The sequence below is a fragment of the Erpetoichthys calabaricus genome, chromosome 4, assembly GCF_900747795.2.
Source record: "Erpetoichthys calabaricus chromosome 4, fErpCal1.3, whole genome shotgun sequence".
NCBI classification, from domain to species: domain Eukaryota; kingdom Metazoa; phylum Chordata; class Cladistia; order Polypteriformes; family Polypteridae; genus Erpetoichthys; species Erpetoichthys calabaricus.
In genome coordinates this window covers 42,686,196-42,710,761 of record NC_041397.2, presented here as the reverse complement: position 1 = coordinate 42,710,761, position 24,566 = coordinate 42,686,196, and the positions used below count along the sequence as shown (strand labels likewise).

Sequence of the window (24,566 nt, the reverse complement as noted above, 5' to 3'; positions counted from 1 at the left end):
TCTCTTGAAGCTAGAACTATGACAAAGCAAGACCAAAACAGATTCAGACAGCTCATTAAATTCCATAACCAAGCCTTACTTCTTAATTAGCTTGTTGAGTCGGTGGGCATCTCTTTAAGTGATGTTACCAGCACAGGACACCACAGCACAGAAAATCACACTGGCCATCACAGAGTTGTAGAACATGAAAATAACTTCACTACCCACATTGAAGGAACACAGCCTCTGCTCTGCCCTTCTTATATAGTTAACGATGTGTTACTAGACCAGACCTGCTTGTCACTATGGACCCCCAGTACTTGTAGTCGTGCACCTTGATTCCTTGGTTTTGCTGATGCTGAGTGGCAGACAATTCTCAAAGTTCCTCACCTGAGTCCTTTATTCCATCTCAACCCATTTATCAATACATCCCATTACTACAGAATCATCTGAGAATTTCAGCATGGCCTGGTGTTAGATTAACATCCCAAGGTGTACGAGGTGGAGAGAAAAGAAATGGGACTGTTCCTTATGGTGCTCCAGTTTTGCTCACATCTGTATCAGAGACAGAAGCCTTGAGCCTCACAGACTGCAGTGTGTCGGACAATAGACCATTATCCAGGACATCATAGGTTCATCATCTACATAACTCTGAGCTTACCCCTTAACAGGGATGGCTGTACGGTCTTGAAGGAGGCAGGTGAGAGTAAGACATATGCTGCAGATAGATAATTACATCTTCCACTCCAATCTTTGTAGTATAAGCAAAATGCAGTGGGTCATTCACAACAGGACTCGTATAGTCCAGGATGAGCCTCTTAAAGGTCTTCACGATGTGGGAAGAATGTTAGATGAAGAGGCACCAGCCTTCTTTTGAACAGGAACAATGCTGGATGTTTTCATTTGCATTGGCACTTTCTGGAGCCTTAGTGACAGACTGACCAAGCAGTAGAGGATACCACAAAGTTCATCAGCACAGGCCTCAAGTACTCGAGCACTGACTCCATCCACTTCCATTGCCCATGTGTAGCCTCCTCAGTTCATTCCCTGTTTAGTTATCAGTTATGGTCAGAGGTGTACTCATCACTGGCCATGTCAATTGAAGTAGTGGAAGTAAAATATGTAGAGGGAGTTGTTGATGCAGTGGAAATGGTGAGAGGGGAACTCGTCATTGGAATAAGGTTGTGGTGGCAGATAAAACTGTATTAAAATCTGGTTCAGGGTGGTAGCTTTGTCCGCATTTCCTTCCAGCACCAATGTTCTGGATTGCTAAAGTCCAGTAAATATCCCGGTCCATTACAAGCATCTTCCATGTTTTTCTGAGAGAGTTTGTTTTCTATATTAGCTCTGCAAGCTTCCTTCCTTTCACTTAGCTTTTTCTTGAGTATTCTCTGTATTCCCTTTACAGCCTTTCTGTCACCAGATTTGAAGCTTTCTTCTTATTGTTCAGGTGACTTCTTAGATAATCCAGTGCTTGGTGTTTGGAAAGCTGTGTAATTTTTTAAAGGAAGAATACTGCAGACACAGAAGTTAAAGTTGTCTGTTACTCAGTGATTAAACCACTCAATTTCTTTCCCATCATGTCCTTTGGAAGCAGGCAATCAGAGCCAAATCAGTCTCCAGGTTCTACAGGGTGGAGCAGGGAAACGGGAAATTTTCAGTTGACGTTCAATGCATGAATAAACACATAAAAAATGCATTTAATGGTGAAATGTATTGTACAGGATATTAATCATTAATTACTAAATAGTCATTCAATATTCATTTTATGTTTTGAAGACACATCACAAATGTGTTGTCCATTTCTCCGTACACATTCTGACAGCCTGTTATGGAAATTCTGCATTGCTCAACGTAACATGTGAAGAGGAATGCCGGCGATTTCCTCTTCAGTCCTCCTTTTTAGTCCAGCAGTGGTTGCAGGATATGTGCGGTACACTTGGCTTTTAAGATGTCCCCACAGAAAAATCACAAACAGTGAGACCTGGGGATCTTGCAGGCCATGGAATGCCACCGTTGCGTGAAATGACACGCCTTCCAAACAATCGTTGAATAGCTGCCATCGATTGAAGTGGCCCACTTGGGGACTTTTTTTTTGAAGGCTGAACCTATTTCTTTGAAATTATGCACCCATGTTGCAATTGCATGAGCAGACGGGATACGATCATGATGTCCTAACTGGTAATGATGCTCAAATTCCCTTTGTGTAGCAGTCACATTATCACCATTCCCATAAAAGGTTTTCACAGCGAACACTCATTGTGGACCACTCCACTGCTCCATTATAACTAATGGTGAGGGGTTCTAAACGAGGTCACAAACAACTGCCGATGCCCCAGGGTCGCCAACACGTAGTTCCAAAATTTCCTGTTTCCCTGCATCACCCTGTACTTCCATTACAATCCTGGTTGTGATGGGTTGTTATCTAATAACAGGATTATAGGTGCAAGTAAGATGGATCAAATCTGTCCAACTGTGCCACAATACTTTTATTTAAAGGCATTGTTAACATTTGAGTAGAGCAGGTCCAATTTGTTTCTGCACATGCTCTATTTGACACACCATCATTAAATTCAATTATCAAACAAATTATTCAGCAGAAGCAATGTGCCTTTATAATGACTCATTGTGGCTGCTCTCTCATTTGTAGAGAAGCAAGACTGGAAGTTTTCTCTTCTTTTTTGTGAGTGCTTGTGTGTTTGGGGGAGGTTGCAGTCTATTAGCTTCTGTAGTACTTACATTTTCTCTTGGGGCAAATAAAGTGCTATCTATCTATGTATGGAACACAAAATGGGAGATTTATTTATTAATCTCATTAATTAGTGGCCTTGCCAAAAGGAAAGCCTGTCATAAATTCATTAATTGATTAACGTCAATGGTACCATTCCTCTTCCCCACAAGATGTAATGCTCTGCAGCTGCACTTTGACTCAGCTGCTCCCATCATCATTTCTTTGCTGCCTGTTGTTAAAAGAACTGAAGAGGCTTGTAGAGCTTCAGTTTTAAATCCAGCTGAGTGGGATTTGTACTACGTAAAGCTGTAGCTCTTTTCTGAACGATTCCATTTAGGCCCACTTCAAAACTCAAGTGGTAAGTTATGTGGTCGATCATACATTTTTCACGTCACATTTTGTATTTTCAGTTTTTCTATCTGTTAAGGCTGAAGATATGTTTTCTTTTAAAGTGATACGGTTATGAGGTTAGAATAAAATTAGTACATGCTGACTCACTATATTATTCTTGACAAACCAGCTAAGAGAAAGCCTGGCTTTTTCAAAAGTTTTTATTTGGTATTTCAGAAGTATAACTGTTTCCTTTCTGCCAAAAAAAAAATAAAAGATACAAACTCATAATTATGACATGAGATAGTAGAGAAAAATAATAAATCGTTAAAATGTGAACAGAATATTTTGACTTGGTATAACAAAAAAATTGGGAAAAAAAACATGCCTGAGGTAACGGTGTACCTTTGGCTACCAGTAACTTGTTTTCTTAATACAATTATTGATGTTTCATCTTTTTTTTTTATTTAACAGGAACACAACGTTTTCTTAACAAATACAATGTCACATATGTGCGCATGGGAGGCAGTCTAAGGGCTTAACTGAGTGTAAGACGCAGAGTCAGGGGGCTGATGAACTGCACTAATGCCTAGTCTCCCTGTTCCACAGACCACCAGAAGGGAAGCCCAGCTAGAGCTCCACCCACTTCTGCTACCAGACCACGCCCTCTTACAGACCTCACTTCCGGCTAGAACCCAGCTCTTCCTGCCCAGCACCTATAAAACCTGATCACTCCACTCACCAATTCAGTCATTATCTGACTCAGTCCTTTATGATTATTCTCTTGCTAGTTTGCTATTTTTGCCTTGTTACAATATACAGGGTGGATCCCCCAAACCAACTTATTTGTTTTTGTCTCTTTCTACCACAGTTTGGTAATTGTATATTTGACAAGTTATGGTTTATTTAACATGCAAGCTATTTAAAACCTTTCTTTTACCATAAATAATCAGCGCTGGGTGGTCTGAAGAAGCCCTTTCATCGTTGGACACTTTCCACTCCTGAAGCTACCTGTCCCAGAAGGTAACCATCTGATAGGCAGTTTAGCAACACGTCGACCCTGCTAGTATCTCCAACAGGAGACCACGCAATCGGGACTTCCAGAATTGGGATTTTAAGGAAGAAACTGAGCCAATTGTCTTTAAAGCTGCATCACTTTTCTTCTTTACAGCAGTGATGCTTGGGTTACCTGTCATTGTCACCTAAAAGTCCATTAGAGATTCTACGTACAGTATGTTGACTGAAGGAAAATTTCAACTGGAAGGATCACACAGCAAATTCTGGGACTGAAGGACCAGAATCTTCTGTCATCTCAGGGCACTGACATAATGTTCACAGGGGTCATTCTAATTTTAATTGACTGTGGTGGGGAAAGTGGGATGACTTCTTGGTATAGGGGCACAGTGGTCATCAGTATTTCCTGACATGTCCAGGGATCTGGACATGATTTCTGGCCCAATTTCTTTTGGGTTGGGTTCCTCCCACTGCTAAAAGACACACATTTCTCTCGGCTGGTTTCTGCTTCTGCCAGGATAAACGTTGGCACACACAAAACCCTGCAATGGAAGAACTGGATGGATGGATGGATTTAGTGAACTCATTCTGTACACTTTCTGGTGGACGTTACTTAATAGCTAATTCTCTCCTCTGAAAATATACAGGGCACTTTGTATGGTTAGGCCCTTGAGGATAGATAGAGATCTGTGGTGTGTATTTTCTGAATTTCTTTCAGCATCCTTCTACTTTAATTCATCTCCTGTGTTTTTTAATTGCCATTTTGTTTCTGATGACTTTTTAATTTGAATAAACCTCCTTCGCTTTGTTTGTGGATGACTGTAGAAATTAAGTGGAAGACTGGCATGGCAGTTAGAAAAAATCATTGCTATTCATTTCTCTTTTTCTACAATAACTAATCTGAAGAGACTGCGTCAACACCAGTAAATGTTTTTGACAGGAGGACCTTGTTTAAAACATTAAGTATCCAATGTGTTTAATTTAAAAGGCACAGATACTGAAAGGCTTCATCACTTTAAGATATTATTATTCAGCTTACATGTTTTTCCAAAGTAATGAGATTCTGTTCATCTGTCTCAGCCAACTGGTTGCAACAAACCTGACAAAAAAGATCACAAATACTGTAAGTGAATCAGGTATATAAACAAAGTTAAAAAATATACTTCAAATCCTGGAAATATACAGTTTTAATTTAACGTGTTCTGTTTAGGGTTTATAAAAGAACATGACGAGGAATATATTAATATTTATTGACTCACGTTGACACATTTCAGACATGCATAAAGCTCAAGCAGGAATAAAATGTCACTTCATTCAAGTGATAAACACCTCGGCTGCTTTGACAAATGTTTTTCAAACAGATTCATTGACCATGTGGATTTAAATCATTTATCAAAACAAAATTCCTCTTTGGCACTTACAGAGTTGCACTTATATACTTATAATTTTCCAAAAGATAATAAAAAAATGACAGTTAAATACCTTTTTTTTTGGAATCTCATGTTGAGATTTCATTTACATATCTTTGTCAAGCCCTTTGCTAATGTTAAAATACACATGTCTACATTCAGTCTTTTTCGGGGTATTCTGGGTTATACGCAGTTGATTTGTCAGAAGCCCAAGAAAGCGCTGAAAGTGTGACTTTTTAAGTTTCTTGCACCACTAAATAATAAATATCATAACTAATATTTAAGTTTCTGAGCAATAAAATTAATACACCTGATTGAAATCCACTTCCAACAGAATTACTGACTTGAAGAACTTTTCATTTACAGTATATGACATGTTAGTATCTATCCAAGAAGCAGTCTTTACGTCCATCCTTCTACTTTAGTTGAATAATTCAAATCTAGGAATCTATTTTGATGTCCCTGTGCTAGACAGGAGGCACCTCTGGATATACAATAAGTTCAAATTTATCATTACGTGTACCGAGTACAACGGAATTCTTACCTGCATTTCCAGCCAACATACAGTATGCCACCACTGGCTGGTGACACAATCAGTGAGTACTTCAAGCCAAATGGGAACCTTACCTTGAAAACTCTGAATGGTTCCTTTCCCAAAAGGAAAATGGGAGAACTTGGGAGAAAACTCCTCAAGAGAATGTGCAAACTCTTTACAGGCAGCTCCTAGGCTAAACTTCCAGTTACGAGCTATGACTCTGGAGTTCAAATGTATTGTGAGGGATGGCCGGCCATTCATCCCGGCCAATACCCCCAGGCCGGTAGATGGAGCTCTCCTTGCAGCAGGGCCTCATGGACTATGGAGTTTTAATACACAGCCCTGCTGGATAATGTCGGGGCCGCCAGGAGTCGCTGCAGGAAGGCTCAAGGACTTATACGTGCCCTATAACCCGGAAGCACGTCATAATCATATGACCAGAGGGAACGACGTGTTTCCGGGTTGAAAAGAAGGACTTTTTATCTGACCCGGAAGTGATAAGAAATCACATGGACTGTAAGATGGGAAACACTTCCGGGTTAGGGAATATAAAAGGCCGATGGGAAATCCCAGACGTTGAGCTGAGCTGGGTGGAAGGGTGGCAACGCGTCTGGGAGTGTGGAGGATTATTGTATTGTTATTATTGATTTATTATTGAGTATTGTGGAGAGGAGGGTGCTTTGTGCACATTTATTATTATTATTATTAATAATAAACTATTATTTGGACTTTTATCTGGTGTCTGACGTCTAGTCTGAGGGTTCAAGGGGTCACGGAGACCTTAAACTGTCACAGTATATAAAGATACGTAAAGCACCTTGCTTGGTATGCCAATAGCATCAGGTGCGAGACAGGAAGTGGGGTTTACCCGTGGCGTACGCAAATTATTAACCATTTATGTGGTTGACGTATGTTGGCCCAAGGTATAGGCAATTTATTTAGTTGCTTAGGATATGTGAGTGTAAATCTCACTTCTTTTTTGTTTTGTCATATTTTATTAATACAATTAAAAAGCAGCACATTTGATCAGGATGCAACAATAACTGGTTTTCAGAATATATGCAGTAAAAAGAAGTCACCCTTCCTCACTGATGCCCATACCTGTGAAACAAATGACCTTGAAATCATATTTAAGGGTGAAATATTGAGAGAATTTTCCATATATTGTATTTACATTTATATTTCACTTTCATCTAAAACGACTTACACTTGCAGTTGAGGTTAACAGAATTGAGTAAGCATCAGTCTGGCAGACTATTTTGAAAGAAGCACTACAGTATAAGATTACAAAATTGATCATCACAAACAGAACAACACAAGACTAGTTACTCTTCTCTAAGCTATTGAGAACATTGCTTCAAAACCATTTCCAATTTGCTACATATTCTTAGATCATGAAAGTCTTCAAATGCCTCACCCCTTGTTGCCTGAATTTATTTACAATTATATAAAAAAATTAATTATTTGTGCTTTTGCTGTCAAGCAGATGCTAAATTAAGTGGAGATTGTTAATTTGAATATAGCACATAAAATAGATATAAATTTAGCTATGATGCAAATTAGCGATATTAGGCATAATTGGGTATAATAGTAATTAAACAAATTTTCCATTCTCAGGTATGTAGATCATTTTATTGATGCTGCTATTGATCAGTTCCTCCAATCAACAATCCAAATTACAAAAATTTTCCAAAAATCAGTAGAATGTCATGAAGTTAACAAAAAGTCATCACATGAGGAGAAATCTGTCAAATGAATGCACCAGGCCTTTTGTATCACAAAGCACAAAGATTTTGTACCCCCATTTGTATGGCTTCTTGGGCATATATTGCTTTAGACTAGATCTACCTTTGAATGGCACCATTTGCTCATCAATAGACAACATTTGATCTTGTGGGAGACCCTGAAATTTTGGGAGAAGTGAATCAATAATTGGCCTGATTTTGAAAAGCTTATCGTAATTTCCATCATTGTTGGTTAGCATGTTGCTGTTGTCATTGAAATGAATTAATTTTTTAATTTGTTCTCATCTATCTCAGGATATCACATCAGCCACCTGCACTACTCGACATTCACTGGACCAGTACATTCTTGACCTTGGTAAATGTACAACACTCATGTACACTACAGTGCCAATAAACTGCTCCAATTCATTTCGATCCAATTTGAGGGCACTATTTGGATTTTTTTGCATGTAATACAGATTACTGTGTTCTGCAATAGTATCCAAAAGATCAACGTCAAAAAAGTCTTGGAAGAACTGAATGGGCAGTCTGATTTCATCAGCTTCAGGAAGAGCAGCTTGCCAAATTGGAATGTCTTTTGCAGAGTTCTGTTGTTGCACTGTCGTCCACACTACCTTTTGCTGTGTTCTCCTTGCAGTAGCAGCTGGTCGCCTTCTTGCACCAGTAGTACCGGTGCTAGCAGGTGCATCATGATTGCTGTCAGAGTCTTCATCACTGCTGCTTTCATTGTCAGTACTCTCATTACTGCTGCTTTCATCTCCAGAAACATCACCTGGTGATAATGGTGTAGGTCTGTAGTCTTCATCGCTATCCTCACTGTCACTGAGATAGCTGTCATCACTTGGGATGAGCAGGGCTTTCAATACAATCCTTGGAACGTATCGAATACGCACCAACCAGCATTAGCGGGATACATGTGCCACCTCGGCAGCATTCAGCATGGAAGTGGTTTGATGCAAATTTGCGACAATCGTCTACAAGGGGTTTTAAACACATTGAGAGAGTCAGCAATTTGGATTGAGGTGGGAAGCTCATTTCAGCAGCCAGGAGCTACACAAGAGAAGACTCTAGACTGAGGTAACATCACCTGATGCCATTCACCAGCAGACCCGTGTTGGTGAAAAACAGTATGGGATGATTCACTGACTGCTCTGCAGGTAAGCATCAAGGGTATTAACGTAACAGGGAGCCAATGTAGTGACCTGAAAAGAGGAGTGACATGCATCCCTCCCAAGACGTGCTGCTGAATTGTGAATCAACTGCAGTGTCTGCCTAGTAGGTGCACATACTCCTACCACTAAAGAGTTGCAGTAGTGCAGATGTGACAAAACCAATGGCTGAACCAAACATTATGCTGCATATTCTGTCAGATATAATCTGATCTTATAAATGTTATAAATCTGCATGAATAAGAGTGAGCTGCAATGCGGTCAGTAAAAGACAGCTGGTTATCGATCATTACCCCAAGGTTTTCTATTGACTTTGTAGGGTGTTAGCAGCAATTTGGACAATACTACTGTAGGTGCAACACCGGGATGGTCAATTAGGGCAAAATCTTGACTTGCAGACACAAAGTGGCATAGTGGGCCAATTTGGAGTCCTCGGTTAAATCTTTGAGATGTTGAAGGAAATCAAAGAACCTGAGAAGTGTGCCACACAGAAAAGTGATGCTATGCACTCCATTCAGATAAAACAAATAAATCAAAACCCTATAGAAGCTGTGAGGCTGTGTGGCACTAACCTCTACCACCGTGACCCTATTCTGTAAGACCTTATATGTAGTATTCATGCGTCCAAACTACCCCATGTGTCTGTATGCACACACACATGCATGTTTATGTACAGTATACACTGATAATATTCTAATTCTGCTTCAAGTTAATATTATTTGTTTCAAGAAGGTGTGAAATATGAACTGCATATATGCATACTGTATATATATATATATATATATATATATATATATATATATATATATATATATATATAAATATATATATATATATATATATATATATATATATATATATATATATATAGGCATTTCATATTTGAAACTTTCTTGAAACTTTAAACATTAATGGTAAGCAGAATTAGAATATTTTGAATCTGATTAAAGTTTGTAAGCTTCCACAGTATGTGTGGTTTTTGTTCGTGGTTACAGTTTTATTCGTGACAGCAATGCTAAAGTATAACTTTCTCATTTTGAGACATGCTCTTTTATTAAGTGGCCCAGAAAGAAAATCTTATTAAGTGCAATGGGTTTACATTTTTAGATTCTTTACTTTTTGTGAGTCAGCAGTTGCTCTCAGTTCCAGTAATGTAATGAGATTTAATGTTGGACACGGTTTGTCAGAATGGAGCCTCTCACTGCAGAGCTGTCTAAGAAATCTTTGCTAATTATCTCAATGACTGCATGCCTATTTCTGCTGATGTGTGATATGTTTAAGTTCTGCCTGTTTGTCCAGGATTAAAATTCAACAGTAAGGCCTATTTTGTGATTTCAGCAGATATTGAAACTCTTTTATCACTTTCCCTTATGTCTAATGAGTGATTGCTGTATTGTAAAATTTAATTGAATAAGTTAATGTATAGATCCATCTAATTAGTGTAATATACTTAACCACAGGGTGTAGGATTTGCAAATGACATTTTAGAGGACTCTCAGGCGGGTAATATGGAGATGTAGGGTTTACCTTCACAGTCCTAAAGTCCTAAAGTTCCCAGATTGCCACTGTCTATGTGGCATTTAATGTTCTTCCCCTGTGTGAATAGGCTTAGCGACATCCCAAACACACTGTCAGACACATTTTACAGGTCTGTACTGGACAAATATGGGGATTGACTTAAGGGTGACACACCGCTGTTAATTTATGTTCTGTCTGTCACTTTGGAATGGAGGAGGAGAAAAACCAGAAGGACTGCTGATGTCACTTTCTTGCCAGCAAAAGCCACGCCCCTTAAGGTCAAGGCAGTGTATAATTGGGTGACACTGGAAGCTGGTGTTCATTCAAGAACCCACTTTGGGAAACACAGATCTCTTAGCTTCTGAAGTTTGTTTTCAAGACATCACTGAAACACTAATGTTTCTTTGTGTGTAGTTGTGCTTTATTTTCATCCTTCGTACGCCAAAATTAAATGAGGCATCCTTTGGGGCCCCCACCCTCATTTCCTTGACTTTTTGTTTCATTCACAACATTAAAATGCTGGAAATCTCTAAACTGGATTGGTGTGCATGTGCACCGCAAAAGACTGGCATTCCAGCTATGGCTGGTTCTTGTCTTAGACCTGACCTAATCAAGTTAAGCTCCAGCTCCATCAAATTTATTAATGATTGGGAAAAGAAACTAGTAAAGGAAGTGCATGTGCCACAAAAATTCAGACTATACTGCTTTGGGGTCCTTTAGATTCTGATGAAGCCAACATCCCCTTTAACAATTGTTTATTCCTTCAGTATTATAAGAATGTGGGATATTGGCAGGCTACTGCTTGTTTAAGAATAGGTTATTTTATTAGAGTGTTTGTTCATATCATCAGTTTCACTGTAACTGTGAGTGGTACTTTAAAATGGTGGAGTTCTTTGCATTTTGTAGATAATTCATTAAAAATGTTTAAGTGTCAAACTTAAAAAATATATATACTGTATATAGTAATTCCATTATTTTAGCCAGTCATTAAAGATTTAAAAATGAATTCTCAAATCTGTTTAATTCAGTTAAGGGTTTTAGTGGACTGGAGCTTGTAACAGTATCAAGCACAAGACAGGATAAAGGTTGATGTCCACCTCAGGGCCCACTTATGCACAGACCCACACTCAGATGGGTCCAATTTAGAATCACCAATTAGGCAAACCTGCAGGCCTTCGATGTGCAGAAGGAAAACCGGAGTTCCTGGAGAAAACTTCACACTGACAAGAAGAGAAAGTGAAAATGTCTAATTGACAGAGCCTGGCCATGGCATTCAAACCTAGGATGCTGTACGGGTGAGGCAGCAGCCTAACCACTGCAACACAATGTTTCCCTTATACAATTAAAATAAACTGCACATTAAAATGACATTAAAAGATACAAATAACTTAACAATAATGAGTTAAACTTTCAAAGAAGTTCTCTGATGTTTTTAAAGAGTATTCTGATGAGACAAAATTATAATGAGACTAGTACTACGGAAAAATCATTTTTTTTATTGGTTTACTGCGTGCCTTGCCACTCGTCAGAAGCAGAAAAATAAATATGAAAATGAAAAAATAAAGGTTTACACTTTCAGTTAAAAATACTTTACATTGCAAAATAACGAGAAGCTTCTTACGTTGAGAAGCAATCCTTCCCTATTAAATTGTTTCTGCCATTGACAAATGCTTGAGCCTGTCTTTTTCTTAAAGATGTCCAAGCAGCTTATGAACATTAAAACTACTTAAGAAAGAATAGACTGTCTCCTTCAAACCCTTCTAATCTATCTAACCCATAAACATGAAATCCCGCAGTGGTTAGCATTGCTGCCTGACACCTCTGGCATTCAATCCCAGCCCTGTCACTTATTGGGTTGAGTTTGAGAACTGAGAATTTCTCACATTCCAAAAAGCACACGTGTTAGGTTAAGCAATGGCTCTAAACTGGTGCAGTGCGAGTGTGTGTGAGTGTGTGTTATATGAGTGTGATCTGTGAGTGAGCGGTGCCTGCTGCCAAGGGCCTCTGCAACAGTGGATTAAGTTGGGTAGGTCAGTGATGGATGCACAAAAAAGGTGGCCGTCTAAAGATGTAGGAGGATTACTTTAGAGGCATTGACTGAATCGGTTATGTTTACGGATAATAATACAACAATGATGAATGATGTAAAGAATACTAAAGCTTAGAGGAACAATATTTCTGTTGGTTCCTGTGTCTAATCAGACTTTGAACTCCTGTTTCACCTTTTTCTGCTTTATTACATATTACAAATTGTCCCAACCTTTCTGAACTTGAGTTCAAAGAGACAACAATGACTGAGTTCCAAATGCAGCCACAGTATCTTTTAAACATGACTTACTTCAAAAATGTACCTAAGGTGTTTCCTGTATGGTTGAGTCCAAGGAGCACCTCAATACCATTGGAGTTACAAAGGATAGGCACATTTATACTTAGTTACAAAATGTAATCTTCTTAAACTTCTGATTAATCTTTTTAGCAAAATGTTAACTGCTGCTTATATTATACTAGCTGTCCCCTGCCTCTCCGCCTGTGTGGAAGTGAAACAGGACAAAGTTTAAAAATCAATTAAAAAAAAAATGTAATAATTTGTATTGAGAAGAATTTATATTGATAGCTTTCGTATCTGAGGGTGTCTTATATACAGTATTTTTGGTTTTGCTATTGAGAATGTAGCTGTGATCTCTTTGGCAAAAATGTAAAAGTTTGGCAAGGTATCTCTGGCCAAGCAGAAGGTAGGTACGCTCCAACGTTAAACGTTGGCACTGTATCTGATCGTGTTCAGCTCTGATGGGAGAGCGTCCCCCACATGGGGAGAAGAGTACGTGGCCGTGGTATCTCTGCAAATGAGCAGGTACTGTCTAAAATACACGTAGCTGTGATCTCTCTCTCAAAAAGGTCAAACGTTAGTCTTTAACAATCTCTAGATGTTAATGTCTGCTGAACAAACAGTTTTTGCTAGCTAAGTGGAGGCAAGGTACGCTCCAACACGTGGCGAGAGGTATAGCGACTCGAACGGAGGCTGGCACGTAAGTGAGGACGGCCCTGCCCAGCTCCCTACTCCTGAAGTCCCACCTCCCCCTTCTCTCAGCCCCCTGGGGATTCACACGAATAAGTCGGTGCCGCAACTGAACTCTAATACTTTGCACAATGAGAGAAGTTGCAAAATCAACTGGAATGTTCTAGCAAATTATAGAAAAAAATCCAATCTAAATCTGTTAAGTAGTTCTCTTGTGAAAAGTGGGCAGACATACAGACTGACAACCAGATGCTCGATTTTAAATATTTAGAGATACTGTATTTACAGTGGTGCAATCACTGCTGAAATACTATTTGCACTTATGTTGTTGATGGCTTTCAATATTTTGAAAACAATAATCACTGATATATTCAGTTACTTAGAATTTCATTAAGATCAAAAAGGTGCCTGAAACCAAGGAATACATTTCTCATTTTATAAAAGAAGTATAAAAGGCAGAAAGGACAACTACTGAAAAGTATATTTAGAAAGAAGTGTTGAAGGCTTCAGCTTACCAAGATCACTGCTACCACTGTGTCAATGTCTTTGTCCAACAGTGGGATAATTAAAACTGAAATAAAAATAAGACAGGGTAAGAGAACATTCAGGTGATATTTCAGATACAAATGTTATTGTTCATGGTGTTCATTTCTATTGCATACTTTTGATGCATTACATTTTAAGACATTAAATAAGATGCTAATAATCCATAACAGTACTAATAACACAATATATTTATTTGAATACCTACTGTATAGTTTAAAAATATCAACAATCACCACTTTTGCACATCCTGCTAAAATACCTGCCGATTTTATTTTTATGTTAGTTTAACATAATATTCTAACATATTTGCCATTTTTTAATACTACGGACGTTCAAAAAGTCTCCGCATTTTTATATTTTAATTGGAAACGGTGAAGGCAGAAGGAGTAGTAATTGGGCATTAAAAAGTTGGTACGACGCTGGGAAAATTGCATCGCAAGCAAAGGTGATTATGTAGAAAAGTGATGTAATTTGTTTTTGAAATTCTTAATAGAGTTAAAAAAAAAATCTGGAAACTTTTTGAACGCTCCTCGCACATTAAACATTTGTCTGTGTGAAATTCCATTCCCATGAAAGTTGTTGTCACAAGATGTGGTTTCTGTGCTCTTGCTTAGTTCACACAGCTTTCCTTCTATAATTCACAGTATTTTGTTTTTACATTTAAGTATGATTGCACATGTTCTCTTCAGATCATCTGAGGAAAGCACAGTAAGTCCTAAAGGTAAAACTGAGTGTTAATATCAGATATAAACAGATCGAGATAGGATTTAATCTAAATCCAGAGGCTTAAGTAAGAATTCAATGTTTTGACTGTTTGTTGTAGTCAGAGGATGTTGCTATGATTATCTGCTGGAAGAAAAGCAAACATGTAAATACCTAAAACCCATGCACAAGGTAATTAAATGAATTACTAATTAAACAATAATACTAGGATTCAAACTTCCAATAAAATCTATTGTTAACCATACAAAAAAGATACTTCTAGAAGATGAACAATTAGAACAAAAAAAAAATAAAAACAGAAAAAAAAACTTAGAAAAATACAGTAAATTGAATGTTAAATAAAAATGAATTCTAATATTCAACTGTAAAAAGCAAACAACTCCAAGATGAAGTCCAGCATTCAAAGACAAACTTTCAATAATATCTAATCTTAATACAAAAGAAATTCTCTAAAGATGAACTTTACTAACACATAATTACCAAAAATGTACTGAAAAGTGAAAGGAGGAAGGAAAAGTTGCTCTAAACATCACTGCCTCAGCAATCAGACTAACTGAGGCTTAAATCGGGTCGTCTGTTATGATAGAACACTTGCTTAATTAGGAGACCCACCTCCCTGGGCTCAAAATCAATTGTGGCTAAAGGGAAACAATAAAGTAATGTAATATCATTAACAAATGAGAGTAACTTTAATAAAAAATAATTAACAATAAGCAGCATCATCAAACGTCTAACCCACATCTAACCCTGGCAAAACCCAACAGATGTTATATAAAGGGGTTATGTAGAATGTTGTCCATCTCTAGGCACTTGCTCTTCCAACTAAAAAAAACTCACCAAATGCCATCTTTCTGGCACAGAGTGAGTGACAGGACTGAGCAGAATACATGGTATAAGAAACACCAACTGTCACATTTTGAAACAGTTTGCATGTTGCAAACAGTTATACAGAGAAAGTTCCAGGCTGGTTACAGACATAGGCTTGTATGTGAATTAGCAGAAGTGACATAACCAGGATCAGGCCAAATCATTTTAACTCTTTGAGGGCTGAATATTTTTTCCAAAAAACATAGTTTCTGGAAAGCAACAGCTTCTCACAGAAATCAACATAAAACGTCTGTTGATGCATGCTGTGGCTGCCAGCTTGCCAAGAATGTGCGGCAGGCTTGCTGCCAGGCTATCTTTGCGTGGCTGGGACAGCAGCAGCAGCAGTCACGGCCGCAGTGCATTACAATCTGGTTTCTACCTCTTATCATTATGTGGCAGTCCTCCCTAGTGAACATTGTCAGTACCACAGTTAGCTGGGGACCAATCAGCTGAAGCTGGAACCTCACATTCGTTTTCAATCACTTGTATCAAAATCTGAGTCTGACAAGTCATAGTCCAGTTCAGAGATAACAGGCAAAACGTCATCCACCGAGTATTTTGTTTTATGCATTCGCTTTGATCTCTCGCCAGATGTCAGGGCCATTTTTGCCATTGTTTGTGCCTTGCTACTCACGCGAGCGCCAGAAATCTCGGTCAAACCAATTAATCAATGAGAGTCCAACTAAAACAGCTGGTTTTGTCACAGTTGACAGTCGATCACCATCGTCAACTCCTTCTTTTGACAAAAGTCGACATCAGCCCTGAAGGAGTTAAAACATGCAATAGATCAAGAAACATGGAAAAATCTTAAACAAAGGGTACATCAAGTCTAAGCATAGTACTGTCATCAAAGCATTCTTATCGTGCATGGCTACTAATCTTGACTTTTATTTTATATTTTTTGATTTGGAATATTTTTAAAGACATAATTTTTGCTTTCTGTCTTGCTAGATAGTTACAAGACATGTACAATACAGTGACCTGAGACAAAGACTGGACTCCTTCAGTACTTTGTCTTTTCGGAGAATCCTTGGGTACCGCTGGTTTGACTTTGTGTTGAATGAGCGGCTTCTCATGGAGTCCCGAATGAGGCACATTACCTGCATTGTGAGGGAGCGACAGTTACTGCAACACAGCCATGTGGTGCAATTCCCCGAGGGTGATCTGGCTCACAGGATTCTCATTGTTGAGGACCCGGGTGCCTGGACCAGGCCAAGGGGACGTCCACATAACACCTGGCTGCGGCAGATAGAGGGTCATTTCCAGAGGGTGGGACTGGATCGAGTGTCTGCCTGCGGGGTTGCCAACCAGGATCCTGAGCTGTTTCGTCATTTGGTGGGTGCAGCAGTGTCCTATACCAGTACATGCTCCTCAACCTGACTTGACTGACCTGATTATTTTTGAAACATGTCTTGCTCTGACACTATTCTGTTCATATTTTGTTTGTGATGCAGGCTTGCCAGCTGAACGACTGGGAGTGTGCGACGTGATCACTAAAACTGTACAAGTTTGTGTATAAATCAAAACTAAATAAATCCTTCACATTATTATTGTTGAAAGCCCTCTCTGGTTACAGATTCTTTTCTGTTCTTCAACTTTGACTGGTTCCTGACTCTTCTGCTATGTTTCTTTGTCTTACGTCTTTATTTAATTCCTGCAATCCTGGTTATGACTTTGGCTAGTTATTACCGCTACAGTCCATCTCCTGATTCCATTTCACTTCAAATTGCTGCTGCCCTGTGCAGTCAGATCAGCTACTGACAATGGTGGGAACCCATGTAATGCAAAAGAGGTATCCGGTAAAGGCAGAGGCTTATTGGTGCCCACCATTATAGCTGCAGTATAGTATAAGCATATCAAGTTACAGTGGGCTTGGCCTTTCCTTTTCTCTCATTGAGTGAAACTAACCCGAGTCTAGATGTGGAGATGAAGCGATGCAAGAGATGAAAAGAAATGAACCAATCTCAACGTAGGATAGCACACTGGTACCTTACTTGTGCACTTATAGGTCCTGGGCAAGGCATTTTTATTTAGGTGTATAATTTGATCTGCTTCTGCTATATCTACCTATTTTAAATATAGTATATAAAGATGTTAATGATAACAATGCAAATATAACAATGATTCAGTGATAAAAATAAGCTATAAAAAGATGATTGCATAATTGTCGTGATGTAAGGGTTTAAGAATATGCAGAATTAAATTTTGCTTCTAATGTTCACTTTTCTTTACAGTTTGAAGTTGTGTGAACTTGGGAGATCCCAAAATTACTCAAAAATACTCATTAGCCTGGAGGCTGAACCGGCAATCTCCTGCTAGTTAATAAGAGGTCAATGAAGTCTCTTCAAAAATAAAAAGACAAATTTTTTGCCAAAAATGCTCTGTAACAAAGATTAAGCTCCAAGAATCACAAGAGGCAAAAGGTGTTGCCAATTAAGGCAAAGGCAACTCAGACTAATAAGTCCCAATGCATGATTCAAAGAATGGTCAATAAAGCCATAGCAAAAGGGGTCAATACAGTAATAATCATATAAGCATAAAAAAAATCAGAAATCCAAGAAAACTCACCAACCACCTAGCACATTCAATGAACTGTAAGGAGTTGTGGGATTTCCTCAGCCTTTATAGTGCTGAGTGCAGTCCATTGAGGTGAGGGGCAGGTGGTCTGACCTCTTGGGGAATCACCCACAAAACACAAAGAACATAACAGAAACTACGGCATATAAAAACTAAATAATCCACAATTTTAACTTAAGAAACAAACAAAATAGACATAAATGAAACATTTGAACCCTATCTGAAAAATAACACAGGTGCTTAATAAGAATGCTCGTTATTTTTCTCACATCACCGCAGTACCTTTTTGATTTGTATTTCCTGCACAATCTCAAACAGTGGCTAACACTAGACTGGTGGCCGTCAGATGTTTGAGGCTGATGTCTCCTTGCCTCTGTGTATTGTGATGCGTGAGTCACTGTCTTGCACCCCAAAACACAAGGCTGAGTCTCAGAACTTTAGCAAAACCAGTTTTATTCAACTTGAAACAGGAACAGCATGGTTATTTATTTCAGCGGGATCTAGCACTCTGCTATACACAGACACAGCAAATGGGCAGAATCAGGGCAAGGTCAGTGGCCAAGTTATACTGTTCCCTACATTTATAAAGTTCCTTGCATCACCCATCAACGACAGGCACTTATAGCACGACTTGATTGTGTTTGGCCCCTATTTGTTTCCGTGGTGCTATGCTGCTGTGCTGCGAATTTGCGGTTGCCTCGGCGACAGACAAGCAGCCCCCCAGAGACACGGCAATTGCGCATTGTCGTGTCGTCCCAAAAGAGTTCAGAAGCCTCACAATATGATGGTAGCACAGTAACTCCCTTGTCCAATGTTTATGGATTAAATCGATAAAACTTTTGCAAACAGTGGTTAGCTTCTAAGATCTTCTTGCAGTTAGGTATTTTGCAAGCCTTTATGACTTAGTTTCTTTCTGGTTTTCGTGTTAATATTTGCCATTTTGGTTTTCTTTTAATTTATGTGATTTCTGAGCCTAGCCTGTCCCTGCTTTATAACTATGTATTTCATCTCCCTGTCTTTTAACACGCTTGTTTTGGCCTGCCATTTTACCATTCTTTGTGGCAGCACACATCTTAATGGAGTCGGAATGATGTTTCAAGGGATTGTCAAAACATTGTTGAGAATCCTGTCACTTAATAAATAGCAGGTTGCTTAAACATTTCCAATGATGTGCTTAGCAAGTTGACACTCTGTGACAGCTTCACATTAAATGAAGTGTGAATGAAAACAAATATGCAGCAAGCCTTGAAACTTCGGTAATGCAGGAGAAGGCAAACAGACAAGGCAATCATTCACTATTAGGCTTCCAGACCAAATGATAAATCTGATCCTCTGGCATATAGCAACTAGAAAGAACTTATAAAGTAAAGAATGCACCAAACTAAGTACTATCAAAAAACTTCACAATTTGAGCTATACAAGAAGAGCAAACTGCTCCAGATACTGGTTACAGTTACAGTCCACTATGTTTCAGTTTTGCATTTTGTACTCTTGAGATCAGTATGTTTCAAACTGCTTTGAAGAACTTTTCCTCACATAAGCACTGTATGCTCTGCATGTCCAACAGTTACTTGATAATCAGCACAGACTTGTAACTAATTATGCATTAGGGACTAATTACAAGTTATGTCAGGGAGGAAAAAGGGAACGATTAGCAGAAGAATGGCATAGTTGCCAGGGCTACGTTATATACTCTAACACAAATCCTCCAAAGGAACAGGCCATTCACAAATGGAACACACTGAAATAAACAATGCTGTATCAAAATAAAGGCTTTTATTTGCAAGAAAAGTATACAAGTCGTACAAAGAATGGAAATAATTACAAGGTCTCAATGAAAGGAAAAAACAAAACCCTAGCTCGCCCACTTGCCAGCGACAGGCACTCCCACTTTTCTTTTCTTTTGTGAAAGAGGAGGCCCCCCTATAGCACCCTCTTAACCCAAAACAAGACCATGGAGGCAAAATTATCCCTGAATCACTTCAGGAGTCAAGAGTGGCCTTTTATTTATTCAACTTTATCAAGCTGTCTCCTTGCCTTCCCTGCATTACTGAGCAGTTAGCAACCTTAAAGGACCATTCTGTCTTTAAATTAGAAGGTATACCATATGTAAGATCATCAGCAGAGCACTTGCACCACAACAAGCAAACACTCAGAACTGTATTACAAAAGCAGCAGCCGGGTCAATAGACATTTCACCTCTGTTAATGTACTGTATACATTCAATTAAATGACTGTGGATTTAATTTGGATTTTTGTGCTGATCAACAGAAGAAGACACTTTAACGTCAAAGTGAATATAGATCTCTGCAAAGTGATCTAAATGAATCTCTCTATTATAAAAAAAAAATCTTTCGACGAGAAGTGATCTTTGGAAGAGAGATCTTGAACAGAGATCTTTTGAAGAGAGACAGACAGACAGAGAGACACTTTCATGTCGCGCGAGACAGACAAGTCACGTAATACAACCTTTGGAAGCAAGTCCCGTGATACACATGCAGAGCAGGTTAGAGATATTTGAAAAAGGAAAATTCGAAAGTCTCAACAAAATTAGAGTAAAGATCACATTACCACAAACAAACAGAAATTATTACTTGGTGAAATAACGGAACAGCAAAAATAGATGGCATAGTGTTTGAGGATGTCTGGGGAACAAGAAGGGGCTGTACAGGCTTTTAAACGATTGCAGCGCCACACGACATGCAAATCACGCGGCACGGCAGGAGCAGCAAGCCAGCAGCTGATCGAGCAAAGAAGAGGTAAAAAAAAACCAACTTTTATTTGTTTCCCATTGTATCACCATTAAGGGGGGTTTCGGAGGAGCAACTGCGTCTCCTTGGAGTGCGTTCAGCCCCCCTCTTCACAACGGTGCGTAGTGCTGGCGGGATTGTTTGCGGGCAAAGCCCCCTAGTTGTTAATATAAAACACTACATAATTGATTTCATAAGTATTAACACCCTTCAAGGCAGCATTTAATAGATACACCTTTAGCCGCCATCATAGCCTCAAATCTAGGGCAGAGTGGTGGCTCTGAGGCTAAGGATCTGCTCTGGTATCCGGAAGGTTGACGGTTTGAATCCCCGTCACTGCCAAAAGAGATCCTACTCTGCTGGGCCCTTGAGCAAGACCCTTAACCTTCAATTGCTCCAGGGGCGCTGTACAATGGCTGACCGTACACTCTGACCCCAAGGGGTATGCGAAAATTAACAAATTCCTAATACAAGAAATTGTATAAGGTGAAATAAAGAATAAAAAAAAATCTGTGTGCTCAGGTCTCTATCAGCTTTGAACATCTGGACATTGGACATTTTCCCCATTCTTCTTTGAAAAAACTGCTCAGGCTCTGTTACATTGTATGGGGATTGTGAGTAAATGGGCCTTTGTCATATCCATCCAGAAATTCCCAATTGCAGTGAGATCTGGACTCTGACTCGGTCCACTTTAGCACATTAACATTGTTGTTTTTAAGCCATTCCTGTGTAGTTTTGGCATTATGCTTGGGTCATTGACTTAATGGAAAATAAATCTTCTCCCAAGATGCAGCTTTCTTGCAAAGTACATCAGGCTTTCTCCCAGGATCTCCCCATATTTTGCTACTTTCATTTTACCATCTCCTCTCACAAGCCCTTCAGCACCTGGTGCAGAGAAGCATCCATCACAGATACTGCCACCACCATGCTTCATGTTGGAAATGGTGAGTTTTTGGTAATGGAAAGTGTTTCTCTTAAACCAAACATTGCATTTAGTCTGATGGTTCAAAAGCTCAAATTTGGTTTCGTCAGATAATTGAACCTTCTTCCAGCTGACTTCAGTGTCTCCCTTGTGCCTTCTGGCAAATTCTAGCTAAGTTGTTATGTGTGTTTTTTAATAGTAAGCTTCTCTTTGTCAATCTCCCTTAATCTGTGACTGTTGCTGTTGTCCACACAGTTTCTCCACTCTTATTAACTGTAGCCTGTAACTCCTGAAGAATTCTCACAGCTCTCTTGGTGGATTCCTAAGAGCCTTTTTCTTTCATGATCACTCAGTTTTTGAAAGACTTACAGCTGGGCCATACTATTTCCATTTCTTAATGATTGATTTAACTGGTCTTCAGGGGATATTCAGTGATGTTCATACATATCTCCATCCTTATGGAGTTGCTTGAAGTGTTCTTTTTTCGTTATTGTGTTGGTTAGGCCATGCTACTGACACACCATAAGCTGACATAAGTTGGAACACCCTTTTTTTTTTGTTCATTTCTCAAAATTGTTACTTCAGCATAAAGAAATTGAAAAAGATTTTCTCATTCACATCTGGTGCAGATCTGGCTTTGGAACCCATTGAGTGGATGGACATAATCTATTGTTGCATGTAGGTGATCCAAGTATTTGGCTTCTTTCACTTATCTCCATCTTGTGTCCTCTACAAATCTCAACTGTTGTACAAATAAGGAGATGCTTACAGCAGGAAACCTTTTTAGCCTAAACATTCCTAAACACTGATAAGCTACATCCAGTGACGCTTGAGAGGACTTGAGGGAAGACTTATCAGACTAGATGATGTCAGGAGCCCAGCCTCATCCCCTTTCAGCCACACGCCTTCAGAGGCCAGGGAAGTAAATACAGATGTAAGAGAACATGCGTACATTAATCAGTTAAGTACAGCAGATACAGCTCGCACATTTTGGAGCCTTTAGGACTTTCCAGTGATTCATAAATAAATCAAAAGCAAGGTATATAGTCTAGAAATGTGCAAGTTTGGAGCTACGTATTTTAACATAACAAAAATTATAAAAATAATACAATTTTTAATATATAAAAATATATCTTTATTTTATGTTTCATTCTTTTATATATATATATATATATATATATATATATATATATATATATATATATATATATATATATATATATATATATTTATTTTTTATTTCATTCTAATATATATACAGTATATATGCATATATTGGAATGAAATATAAAATAAAGATAATAGTGCTTCTTTTGGTACATACAGAAAATAATCTCTATAGCAACTAACATAAATGATGACATTTATCAGCATTTGCATAGCAACAGGAAAAGATGATAACATCATACAGCAAATCAAACAAATGCACATGGCCTTTGGACTAGAGGATATGTATTAAACCACAAGCCAGGAGGTCAGAAATAAGCAAAAGGTAAATATTATAGTTCCAGTAATGGCAGCTGAAATATATGCAGCATGTAAATAGTGAAGAACCAGTGTGTTAGAATGCATTTTAAAATGTGTTTTCAAGTGGGTGGCATGGTGGCTTTGTGGTAGCACTGCTGCTTTGTAGTAAGGACACCAGGGTTCACACCTCGGGTCGTCCTTGAATGAGTATGGCTGTTCCCACCCCGTGTCTGTGCGGGTTTCTTGTGGGTGCTCTGGTTTCCTCCCACCGTCCAGGGATATCATGTTAGGTGGACTGGCGATGCTAAATTGGTGTCACCCTGTGATGGACTGGTACCCTGTTTCATGGATTGTTCCTGCCTTGCACCCTACTGTATGCTTGCTGGTTAGGCTCCAGCTCAGGATAAAGCTGGTTAGAAGATAGATGTGCTTTTTACTCCACTTATCAATTTTATGAATTCACATGTTTCATTATTCCAGTAAAGGCTTGTGAGTAGTTAAAGTCTATGGCAGCAAAACAGGAATCAGTCCTGGAATGGAGTGTGTTAAACTAGCCACCACACATAGTGTCGCCTGAAAGAAAATAGTAAAATGTATCAGCATATTGAGGTATTAGCAAAATCTGCTTATTTATTATTAGATTTGCAGCATTACACAATTTAGCTTATTACAAAATGTTTCATGTAACCGATAAGAATAAATAGCCATACCAGGCTGCGGCAGAAGAAATAAGTAATGCTTTATTTATCAGCCAGCTACATACCTTTCTGGAGAAGTGTGTCAGCCAAGCATTAGGAAATTAACTGCTGCAAGTAGCCAAAAGTCAACTGGTGCTGGCACTCTTGTGAACAGTGCACAATATTGTGCTTTTATTCCTTTTAGATAAACTGAAATGCTATGCTAAAGTTAAATTGCTTTACTCATCCACCTGTTTTCTTCACTCGTTTTATTCAATACTGGGTTGTAGGAAGTCAACCTGGCAGTAGGCAAAGGAAGAAGCAGATTTCACACCAGTCTAGGCCAAAATGCACTGAGATATAGCCTTAAGTGATACTTTTTAAATCTTTTTATTATACTGCTTAAATGATACTTTACTGCTATTTCTCCATATTTTGTTTTTTTTTAATCTTCAGCATGCTAGCACATGTGCCATTTCTACCATCTCCACCGCTCAGTAAACTTTAGATATTTTTGATGTTTATTTATTGTTATGTTTCTCTTCTCTGTATCCAAATGTGGCACTTGGTGCCACGGCCCACCCGCCAAGT

General features: G+C 38.7%; 1 protein-coding gene across 2 annotated transcripts in view; it reads right to left on the bottom strand.

The window, feature by feature from the left end:
- The window catches only part of LOC114649974 (cGMP-dependent 3',5'-cyclic phosphodiesterase), a 736,214-nt gene that overhangs the window by 137,001 nt on the left and 574,647 nt on the right, over positions 1-24,566 (bottom strand). For both annotated transcript variants that reach the window (XM_051926538.1, XM_051926540.1), the window contains exons 6-7: positions 13,962-14,017; positions 5,094-5,153 (exon numbers count right to left, since the gene is read on the bottom strand). In XM_051926538.1, the coding sequence (XP_051782498.1) occupies positions 5,094-5,153; positions 13,962-14,017 (116 nt within the window). The remainder of the gene's footprint in view (positions 1-5,093; positions 5,154-13,961; positions 14,018-24,566) is intronic.